This window comes from Polyodon spathula, chromosome 13 (genome assembly GCF_017654505.1).
Source record: "Polyodon spathula isolate WHYD16114869_AA chromosome 13, ASM1765450v1, whole genome shotgun sequence".
Taxonomy (NCBI): Eukaryota; Metazoa; Chordata; class Actinopteri; order Acipenseriformes; family Polyodontidae; genus Polyodon; species Polyodon spathula.
Window position 1 is genome coordinate 44617246 of NC_054546.1, and position 12337 is coordinate 44629582.

General features: G+C 42.2%; 1 protein-coding gene across 3 annotated transcripts; it reads right to left on the bottom strand.

Annotated features, from left to right (window-relative positions):
• Positions 1–424: 424 nt before the first annotated feature.
• Positions 425–11632, bottom strand: LOC121325342 (interleukin-34-like). Of its 3 annotated transcripts, none has more exons than XM_041267771.1 (7): positions 11515–11632; positions 5725–5813; positions 4204–4310; positions 3677–3757; positions 3019–3093; positions 1603–1735; positions 425–1049 (listed from the first exon to the last, which is right to left on the bottom strand). In XM_041267771.1, the coding sequence occupies exons 2-7, from the start codon at positions 5768–5770 to the stop codon at positions 1012–1014; spliced, it is 480 nt and encodes a 159-aa protein (XP_041123705.1). In that variant the 5' UTR covers positions 5771–5813; positions 11515–11632; the 3' UTR covers positions 425–1011. The 3 variants fall into 3 exon arrangements, with proteins under 3 accessions (XP_041123705.1, XP_041123703.1, XP_041123704.1); XM_041267769.1 differs by having other exon boundaries at positions 2908–3093; XM_041267770.1 differs by having other exon boundaries at positions 2908–3093; positions 11471–11632.
• Between the last annotated feature and the right edge of the window lie 705 nt (positions 11633–12337).

Genomic DNA, 12337 nt, shown 5'->3' on the forward strand with positions numbered 1-12337 from the left:
ATTCAGCAATCCTCATACTGCACAGTGCCTGTGGTTTACCAGCAATTACACAAACCATACAAAGCAAACTCAGACAATCTCCCTCCAATGACAAGAACATGCACCTTGCATATAGTTTAAGAAGTCCTGGTATATTAGTAACATATGTTTCCAAGGTGCGAAGTCATTCAGAGATATTCAGAGATGGTTTGTTTGTTTGTTTAGATTCTGATACTTTTTTAGCTCCAATTAGAATAATAATATTTTTATTTTTCTATAGCGCCTATCATAGTGGACCAATGTCACAGACGATTTACAAAGGTAGGCTGTGAATTGCACATTATATGCAGAGTCACTTACAATAGGACACTGATTTAACATCTCATCTGCAGGATGGAGCACAAGGAGGTGACGTGACTTGCTCAGGGTCACACAGTGAGTCAGTCAGTGGCAGAGGTGGGATTTGAACTGGTGACCTTCTGGACTTTAACCACTGGACCACACTGCCTCCTGTTGCTTGTACAGGTATTCATTATTGACCAAAACAAAATAAAATGCATTAATTGCATCATATCTCTAGAGTCTAACCATGTAAAAAACAAACATGTTTCAATGCTGCCAGTCTTTAGTTCTCATGCTCCACAATTCAGTTGCATTTCAATGCGGAATATATTTGTATTTTGGTATTTACACAATCATGAAACGCTGTACAATGCAGCATCATAATTGTAGAGTACGGGATTTTAACATAAGGAATGATATGTATAAAGCATACACTATTTACATGTGTACCTGCTGGTGTTTTTAAAACAAACAAAAAAACATTTTGGATGCAGCTCTCATTTTGCCAGAAATATACAATATGATATACATAAACACTAATAATAGTATTACAATATAATAATGCAAAGCAGGGTTAATTAATCTAAAAAACTGAAAATAACCCAAAACTAAAGCTTAGCAGTGGTGGTTTTTAGCGGCTTGGTTTCTGGCAGAGACACATAAATACAGGATAGTAAAAGCATTCTGTCTTCAGTGGGCAGACGTCTGTCTTCTTCCATTCCAGTCACCTGCAGGAGGGAGAGCACAGTGTCTCAATGCAGCTTTGTGCTTATTGGCATTATGTTTCAAGTGCTGCACAGTCCTCTCTGGAGTGTCAGCTGTGTCCAGCTGTGTGGGATCCAGCCGGCTCTCAGACTGAATTTAAGCATGTTTCCATGGTGTGGCACACAGCAGCCCCCACCTTTAACTGCTAATACCACTTTCTGCCTGACATTCCCAGATTCCCGGGGACTGCTGAGTGAAAACACACGCTGGAGGGATCAGCACGCAGGCATGCACATGCTCACACACACACACACTGTGACAGCGATAGTGACAGTGACGCACACACAGTGACACATGCATGCACATTGACAGTGATAGTGACACACACATACGCATGCACACACACACAGTGACAGTGACACATACACACACTATTCAACATGTTCCAGCAGAACCAAAACAAGTACACACATTTCCAAATGTCAAATAACAGATTTCTGGTAAAGAACTTGAAAGACAATCCCCTTGTTCCGTTTGACCACACAGCCACACAATACACACAAAGGAGCCACTCACACTCAAAGAGCAGCTTCATGGTCTTGCAGCAGTTATCAAGGAGCGCTTTCGGCTTCACCTTCTTCCACAGCGCTGGCTCTCGATTCATCAGCGCATCATAGACCTCCTGGAGAAGTTCAGGAAATTCCCATTCCTGGAAATAGAGGCAAACAAATCACAGTCTGTCTACAGTCTAACACAGAGACTCAAGCTCCCCCTCTCTCTACAGTCTAACACAGAGACTCAAGCTCCCTCTCTCTACAGTCTAACACAGAGACTCAAGCTCCCTCTCTCTACAGTCTAACACAGAGACTCAAGCTCCCTCTCTCTCTACAGTCTAACACAGAGACTCAAGCTCCCTCTCTCTCTACAGTCTAACACAGAGACTCAAGCTCCCTCTCTCTCTACAGTCTAACACAGAGACTCAAGCTCCCTCTCTCTACAGTCTAACACAGAGACTCAAGCTCCCTCTCTCTACAGTCTAACACAGAGACTCAAGCTCCCTCTCTCTACAGTCTAACACAGAGACTCAAGCTCCCTCTCTCTACAGTCCCTCTCTCTACAGTCTAACACAGAGACTCAAGCTCCCTCTCTCTACAGTCTAACACAGAGACTCAAGCTCCCTCTCTACAGTCTAACACAGCTCCAGAGACTCAAGCTCTCTCTCTACAGTCTAACACAGAGACTCAAGCTCCCTCTCTCTACAGTCTAACACAGAGACTCAAGCTCCCTCTCTCTACAGTCTAACACAGAGACTCAAGCTCCCTCTCTCTACAGTCTAACACAGAGACTCAAGCTCCCTCTCTCTACAGTCTAACACAGAGACTCAAGCTCCCTCTCTCTACAGTCTAACACAGAGACTCAAGCTCCCTCTCTCTACAGTCTAACACAGAGACTCAAGCTCCCTCTCTCTACAGTCTAACACAGAGACTCAAGCTCCCTCTCTCTACAGTCTAACACAGAGACTCAAGCTCCCTCTCTCTACAGTCTAACACAGAGACTCAAGCTCCCTCTCTCTACAGTCTAACACAGAGACTCAAGCTCCCTCTCTACAGTCTAACACAGAGACTCAAGCTCTGTATGCCGCTACCCTCCCTTGAGGATCCAAGGACACAGGGAAACGATTCAGAAAAAAATTCTACAAATTCTACAATTTATGTTTAATAACCTGATGACATTTCCCAGGAACACTAACGATAGACCAAACCACCACTGGCTGATTAATACTGGAGTGCAGAAGCAGATTGTGAACTCCACTCCTGAGTGCCAAAGAGCAACACAGAACTGTGGGAGGAAGGGCTCGCAGTCCCCCTGTGCTGCACGCACCTCAGACTGAGGGAAATGCATTTCAATTAATTTCAACAGGCCTTCAAGGTCTGAGATGTAGCGCCGGGAGGGGTGCTGCTCTGGAAGCACCATGCGGATCTTCTTCACAACCTCTTTGTTGATGTACAGCCATATTCTCTGGAGGCTGCCCGCAATGTCTTCCTCCCCTCTGCTCTTCAGTGATGCCTGCAGAACACAGGGAAGCTCGTCAGCTTCTGGATCAATGTACGATTTCCACCCCTTTATAACTAAAAGCATGAATGTATATTCAACCAGGGCATGTAAACACACTCAGTAAAACACTTACTAGGCATACTGCTGTGTAAGACTATTGTATAATCTGTATTAAAGTATACTGCACAATAAATGGTTTATATCAAACCCAGAAGAGTGGAGGATTTGTGTATCAATTTCTGTCTTTTCTTCTTCTTGTGTGTGAGGATTGAGTGCATTTTTGACAACATCTGTTCTTAGCGCACTGGCAAAAACTTATCCTGCAAGAATGAAAACAACTGGAGTCATGTCATCCAGTCTTCTACTCTCACAGTATATTATCTGCTTAATAATAGCATATAACAGAGCTACACTTGCAGAAATAAATTAAACTACTTATTAGAAACCATATGTGGAAATTGCTTGTATTTGAAATGCTGTGCATGTCTTGTGCTTGAGGGATGAAACTCTCTTATATATAAAGGATGATGCAACCCACCGTTATTGACGGCAGACAAAGCTACATAAATGATATATAGTGGGAACAAAAACTCACAGACAATCTGGTGATGTTGGATACTCTCAAGACCTCCTCGTGATGGACAAGGATGGTATAATTGATGGGAAAATTGTGTTTCTGTTTAGAAAACAAAGGGAAAGAGGTCAATTAATTTTCTGTTCAGATTTCACATGTGGGTGTGGTAACAGTATTGGATGTGCTTGAGGCTGCGTGTGACTGAACCACTTCATCTCAACAGTAATATCATTCTTGTAATAAATTAATTTTCTGTTGAGATTTCACACTGCAGCTGGTAACAGTATTGGATGTGCTTGAGGCTGTGTGTGACTGAACCACTTCATTTCAACAGAGTTTTCTTGGTGTGCGATAAATACATGAAGAAAAAAACAATAAAAAAGTAAAACAGCGCTAAAGCCATTCCACAGTTTGGGGCAGATTTAAAACAACAAATCAAAGAGATTTGGGTGAATGCATTCACTTTCAAGTTCCCAATCCACTTTGAAATGCTGTAGTGTTTAAATGAAATGTGTCTTCATCGTTTGAGAACCTATCAGTGAACTTACTGTGAACTGGAGCCTGCTACTGTATCTCAGCTCACTTTCCAGGGGGTACAGATATCTGCACATGTCCTTCGATGACATCGCCAGGGGAGGCAGCACTGAGAGTACTCCTGCAGAGGCATCAGGGAACTCAAGAGATCAGCGGCAGCTTCCTGTTGCAGCCTATCCTTCACTAATGTAGCTTCCTGTTGCAGCCAACCCTTCAGCAATGCAGCTTCCTGTTGCAGCCTATCCTTCACTAATGCAGCTTCCTGTTGCAGCCTATCCTTCACTAATGCAGCTTCCTGTTGCAGCCTATCCTTCAGTAATGCAGTTTCCTGTTGCAGCCAACCCTTCAGCAATGCAGCTTCCTGTTGCAGCCTATCCTTCACTAATGCAGCTTCCTGTTGCCGCCAACCCTTCAGCAATGCAGCTTCCTGTTGCAGCCTATCCTTCACTAATGCAGCTTCCTGTTGCAGCCAACCCTTCAGCAATGCAGCTTCCTGTTGCAGCCTATCCTTCACTAATGCAGCTTCCTGTTGCAGCCAACCCTTCAGCAATGCAGCTTCCTGTTGCAGCCTATCCTTCACTAATGCAGCTTCCTGTTGCAGCCAACCTTTCAGCAATGCAGCTTCCTGTTGCAGCCTATCCTTCACAGGCATAAATAGCCTTTTAATTGCTTCTTTGTTTTTCTATATAGAAAATGCTCTACAGGTAATTTACTTGTGTGGTCAAACCAAGAGGCTGATTCTTAAATAATGTAATACCCTGAATCTTCATGACTGATCTCATAAAACACAGACAGCCTCTGCTGTACAAACACTTGACTTAACATGCAGCACAAAGGAAACCAAGCCACATTGAACACACTGGCATAAACATCAACACGTTGCAGACAGAACAAGACTGTGTCAAACCAGGGACACTGCTAGTAAGAGACAGGCTGTATTTAACTGTGTCAAACCAGGGACACTGCTAGCAAAAGACAGGCTTTATTTAACTGTGTCAAACCAGGGACACTACTAGCAAGAGACAGGCTTTATTTAACTGTGTCAAACCAGGGACACTGCTAGCAAGAGACAGGCTTTATTTAATTGTGTCAAACCAGGGACACTGCTAGCAAGAGACAGGCTTTATTTAACTGTGTCAAACCAGGGACACTGCTAGCAAGAGACAGGCTTTATTTAACTGTGTTACGCAAGAGACAGGCTGTATTTAACCGTGTTAAGCTAGAGACAGGCAGGCTTTGTCAGCAGCTCTGATCCAGCGTGGGTTTAGCTTGCTCTTTTCTAGTGGTCTTTGAGATCAAAGCAGAGGCACAAACACCAAGGAGCTGTCATTTCAAAGCAGGGCAGGGTGTGTTTTTTTATCCCAAGGCCACTACCAATTAGAAGTGCCTAAGAAAATAGGATGTTGTTAGCCATGCAATTTGACCAAACAACTAAACCCTTTCAGCAAAAGAGAACTTCTATCTAACTCTCATAGAAAAACACTACTATGTACAACAGAGCCTTGTACATGGGACCTTTCCTTCAGTGCACTCACCAGTGATCAATGTGAAGAAAGCCCATGGTTTGCGTTTTGGCTGCATGGTTCCCCCAGGGAAGCCTGTCCAGGGAACTCCTGAGCTGCAGCTGGGACAGTCAAGACACAGGGTTATATTCAGCATGGCTCCGCTTCTGTTCAATTGTATTTCTATCACAACACTGCCACTGACAGTTACAGAGCTGGGCTGACTCCAAGCACGCAATGTAGCATCACCGTGTTACACACACAATACCATGAAACAGTGTAGCATCACCGTGTCACACACGATACCATGAAACAGTGTAGCATCACCGTGTCACACACACGATACCATGAAACAGTGTAGCATCACCGTGTCACACACACGATACCATGAAACAGTGTAGCATCACCGTGTCACACACGATACCGTGAAACAGTGTAGCATCACCGTGTCACCGAAACAGTGTAGCACACCGTGTCACACACGATACCATGAAACAGTGTAGCATCACCGTGTCACACACACGATACCATGAAACAGTGTAGCATCACCGTGTCACACACACGATACCATGAAACAGTGTAGCATCACCGTGTCACACACACGATACCATGAAACAGTGTAGCATCACCGTGTCACACACACGATACCATGAAACAGTGTAGCATCACCGTGTCACACACGATACCGTGAAACAGTGTAGCATCACCGTGTCACACACACGATACCGTGAAACAGTGTAGCATCACCGTGTCACACACACGATACCATGAAACAGTGTAGCATCACCGTGTCACACACGATACCATGAAACAGTGTAGCATCACCGTGTCACACACGATACCGTGAAACAGTGTAGCATCACCGTGTCACACACGATACCGTGAAACAGTGTAGCATCACCGTGTCACACACGATACCGTGAAACAGTGTAGCATCACCGTGTCACACACGACCGTGAAACAGTGTAGCAACCGTGTCACACACACGATACCATGAAACAGTGTAGCATCACCGTGTCACACACACGATACCATGAAACAGTGTAGCATCACCGTGTCACACACACGATACCATGAAACAGTGTAGCATCACCGTGTCACACACACACAGTGTAGCATACCGTGTCACACACACGATACCACAGTGTAGCATCACCGTGTCACACACACGATACCATGAAACAGTGTAGCAACCGTGTCACACACACGTACCATGAAACAGTGTAGCATCACCGTGTCACACACGATACCGTGAAACAGTGTAGCATCACCGTGTCACACACGATACCGTGAAACAGTGTAGCATCACCGTGTCACACACGATACCGTGAAACAGTGTAGCATCACCGTGTCACACACACGATACCATGAAACAGTGTAGCAACCGTGTCACACACACGATACCATGAAACAGTGTAGCATCACCGTGTCACACACACGATACCATGAAACAGTGTAGCATCACCGTGTCACACACACGATACCATGAAACAGTGTAGCATCACCGTGTCACACACACGATACCATGAAACAGTGTAGCATCACCGTGTCACACACACGATACCATGAAACAGTGTAGCATCACCGTGTCACACACAATACCAAGAAACAGTGTAGCATCACTGTGTCAGAAACCTGAGATGGAATTGTTTTCCTGTAACTATTTATATATATATATATATATATATATATATATATATATATATATATATATACAGTACCAGTCAAAAGTTTGAGTACATCTGCTTGAAACCAGGTTTTTCATGATCATCTATGCTTTTAACTGTATAAACTTGTCTATAAACACTTAATATTTCATTGTATGATACGTGTGCTTATATAAGCTGATAATCATAAGTGAATTGCATTCAAAAATTAAATTTTTAAATGAAAATGTAAATCTTGTCAATTTCAATTAAATGGTCACCCAAAGCAAAGGGATTTCAGTCTGAAGCCCAGGTCAGTTAAAAGTCTGAAATGTGTATAACACGGTGTTAGAACACTGGCTTAAGTATAAAAGTGTCTTTGTTAGATGTTCTCTGAGTTAACTAGCATGTTACCTAATTAAACTTTTGTCACCAATTATTTTTAACAGATGAGGGTCCAAGATTACTATAAATATAGGTAGCATAGGCACAAGTTTGTCATTCCTGAATGTAAGGGAGCAGAAAATGGCAAAATACGCTCAGTTTTTGCCATTTAAGAAATGAAGGTCCATCTTTAAGACAAATCACAAGAACTTTGCAAGTGTCTGTAACAGTTGTGGCCAAGACCATCAAACGATTTGAAGAAATTGGCACTCATGAGGACTGAACAAAGTCAGGCAGGCCAAGGGTGACCTCAAAATCACAGAACAAGTTTATTTGAATCACAAGTCTACTAAACCGGTGATTAATTGCCCCTGAAATACAAGCTCAGCTAAATGCTACTAGAAGTACAGATGTTTCAACATCAACTGTTCAGAGGAGATTGTGTGAAGTTGGCCTAACAGGAAGAATTGCTGCAAATAAACCATTGTTAAGAGTGCAGAATAAGAGGAAGAGACTTGCCTGGGCCAAAAAACACAAAAACTGGATGTTTGAGGAGTGGAAGTCAGTCTTATGGACCGATGAGCCAAAATTTGAAATATTTGGGTCCAACCGCCAAGTATTTGTAAGACACAGAGAGGGTGAGTGCATGAGTTCTGCATGTGTGGTTCCCACTTTCGAGCATGGAGGAGGCAGTGGCATGGTCTGGGGTTGCTTTGCTGGTGACAGAGTTGGTGATCTTTACCAAGTCCATGGCAAGCTCAACCAGCATGGCTATCATTGCATACTTCAGAGGCATGCCATTCCACGGCTAGTTGGGTAGTCCTTCATTCTTCAGCAAGATAATCACCCGAAACACACCTCAAAGTAATGACCTGGCCTGCCCAGTCTCCAGACCTCAATCCCATAGAATTTGTATGGGACGAACTGGACAGAAGAGTCAAAGCAAAGCTACAACGAAGTGCCCTACATCTCTGGGAATTGCTGCAGAAGAGCTGAGAAGACATGTCGGGTGATTTCCTGCTGAAACTTGTTAACTGAATGCCTCTTGTTTGTGAGGTGGTTATTAAGGCAAAGGGTGGCTATTTTGAGGAATCGATGATTTAGAGACAATTTTCAATTTTCTTGAACATTGGTAAGTATTTTCAGAAATGTCTACGACGTAAAACATTGTCAATTAGGAAAAAATCCAGCAAGTGTACTCAAACTTTTGACTGGTACTATGTGTATATATATATATATATATATATATATATATATATATATATATATATATATATATGTATACACACACACACACACACATACACAGTACTGTGCAAAAGTTTTAGGCAGGTGTGAAAAAATGCTGTAAAGTAAGAATGATTTCAAAAATAGACATGTTAATAGTTTAGATTTATCAATTAACTAAATGCAAAGTGAGTGAACAGAAGAAAAATCTACATTAAATCAATATTTGGTGTGACCACCCTTTGCCTTCAGAACAGCATCAATTCTTCTAGGTACACTTGCATACACACAGTTTTTGAAGGAACTTGGCAAGTAGGTTGGCCCAAACATCTTGGAGAACTAACCACAGTTCTTCTGTGGATTTAGGCAGCCTCAGCTGCTTCTCTCTCTTCTGTAATCCCAGACAGACTTGACGATGTTGAGATCAGGGCTCTGTGGGGGCCATACCATCATTTCCAGGACTCCTTCTTCTTCTTTAAGCTGAAAATAGTTCTTAATAACTTTCGCTGTATGTTTGGGGTCGTTGTCATGCTTTAGAATACATCTGGGGCCAATCAGATGCCTCCCTGATGGTATTGCATGATGGATAAGTATCTGCCTGTACTTCTCAGCACTGAAGAGACCATTAATTCTGACGAAACCCCCAACTCCATTTGCAAAAATTTTGTGCATAGTTGAGTCCCTTGGCCTTGTTTCCACGTTGGAGGTATGGCTTTTTGGCCGCAAGTCTTCCATGAAGGCCACTTCTGACCAGACTTCTCCGGACAGTAGATGGGTGTACCAGGGTCCCACTGTTTTCTGCCAATTCTGAGCTGATGGTATTGCTGGACATCTTCCGATTGAGAAGGGAAGTAAGCATGATGTGTCTTTCATCTGCTGCAGTAAGATTCCTTGGCCGACCACTGCGTCTACAGTCCTCAACGTTGCCCGTTATTTTGTGCTTCGTCAAAAGAGCTTGGACAGCACATCTGGAAACCCCTGTCTGCCTTGAAATTTCTGCCTGGGAGAGACCTTACTGATGCAGTATAACTACCTTGTGTCTTGTTGCTGTGCTCAGTCTTGCCATGGTGTATGACTTTTGACAGTAAACTGTTTTCAGCAACCTCACCTTCTTAGCTGAGTTTGGCTGTTCCTCACCCAGTTGTATTCCTCCTACACAGCTGTTTCTGTTTCAGTTAGTGATTGTGTTTCAACCTACATATTGAATTGATGATCATTAGCACCTGTTTGGTATAATTGTTTACTCATACACCTGACTATATGCCTACAAAATCCCTAACTTTGTGCAAGTGTACCTAGAAGAATTGATGCTGTTTTGAAGGCAAAGGGTGGTCACACCAAACATGGATTTGATGTAGATTTTTCTTCTGTTCACTCACTTTGCATTTAGTTAATTGATAAATATAATCTATTAACATGTCTATTTTTGAAAGCATTCTTACTTTACAGCATTTTTTCACACCTGCCTAAAACTTTTGCACAGTACAGTGTGTGTGTGTATATAAATACATGGATAGCCTTGTGATGCTAATATTAAAGAAGACGATGTTCAGCAATACAGTGTTGTTGTTTTTTTAAGCATAGTGTTTCAGTGCTGTACAGATGTCTATGTACTTAATACGTTGTGCTTCAGCTTTACTTGGATGATTGTCTTTACCTTGTTTTAATTTCCCATTCCTCTCCAGTTTCTGAGATACGAATGCTAGCTTTACAGCATTACTATTTTTTTTTTTAACATTCTCATTTTGTTGATCATTAATGAACATTTCTGTACTGTGGGTGGTCGAATGATTGAAAACGAGACATTTTGTGTTTCAATTGAAAGTGATGGTCTTGTAGAGTCGAATGGCTCAAAGCTCAAGTATATTAGAGGAATTATAACTTTTTGACATCACTACTGTGGGATTATGCCTTTTTTTTCGAATGGCTCAGGATGCAAATATAGCCTTTATATATATATTAGTGCTGAAAATGTATCTCGTCGTGCAAAGCTATTGAAATTCAATGTATAGAAATTAGTTGGGGGGAGTGGGGGATTGTTCACACCGAACCCCCACCCCGACTTTTAGAAAGGCTCCGGCGCCGTTGCTGTAGTAACAATGGGAGGAGTGGGTGGGGGGGTCGACGACTATCTCCCATACAGAGATATGCAGGACCTGATAAAGTGTCCAGGCTGCAGCATCCACGATAACCACTGCCTTCAGACCGAGGGAAACACGTCCACCTGCTGCCTGTACGCTGACTGGTTACCCTGACAAAGTATTCCAGTCTTCAAACTAGAACTGAGTTTTCAGTGTAGGAGGAAGGTTTCTTAGGCAACGTGAAAGAATTGCATCAGGCGGGTTACGTACCTTTCACGTACTGAGAAGCTTGGTAAAAGCATGGAGGCAACCGGTTAAGTAAGTTATAATAGCACACAGAACGCAACGCAAATTATACAGGAAAATATACTAGTTTTGATTTCAAATACAATGCAATGCGCTGCTGAAATCACTCCCGGCGTATAACCCAATACATATTACCTTTACACAATCAGCTGGCAGCGCGAACAGCAGATCATACTCACGCAGTTACGCAGTCTACAGATATGTCTTTACCATCACCCCGCTGTGAGCAAGCGTCCTGCAGTGTCGGGGAACAACCAGAAACGAGCTGGAATTTTCTGTCACTCCCGAATCAGCGGATCTGACAATGGAAGTTCTTAGTCACATGTCTCTCAACCGGGACAAACCGCATTTACTTTCGTTTTCTTGGTCCTTGTGGTTAAACTGCAGCACAGGCACGACACACCAGTCTACTGCAAGCACATTTAGAGAGATCTCAAATTGCATTTTAAGATATCTTTAAATACTTAGACATCTGTAAATTATTTTCAGATGTATTTTATTTGAGATATCTGTAAATAAACCAAATTTAGAAGATATTCTAATTTAACTTTGAGATCTAAAAATGAGATATCTCAAACTGATTTACATATATAAATGTTTTGCTAGCATGGTACACTGAACTGTCATTAGGAGATCTCTAAATAAACCCCTGTTCATACAGATCTCTAAATAACTCAGCTCAGAGACCTCTCTAAATAATAGATATCTGTTCCCAGAGATCTTACTAAACTCCTTTTTATATAGATATCTCTAAATGACTTCCTGTGATAATGCTGTTTTTAATGGACTTGTCTATTTGGAGATATTCTTGAAGTTATTTATAAATTTCAAGATCTCTGCAAAAGATTTAGATATCTCTAAACATTTCAAGATATCTTAAAATAAATGTATAGTGCCGAGTTTTTTATATATAAAAGCTTTGTTTTTGAAAAGGGAGACACACATTTCAAATATTAAGTTAGGAGGTGGATGTAAATTCCACAAGAAAAAAGACCTAACTCG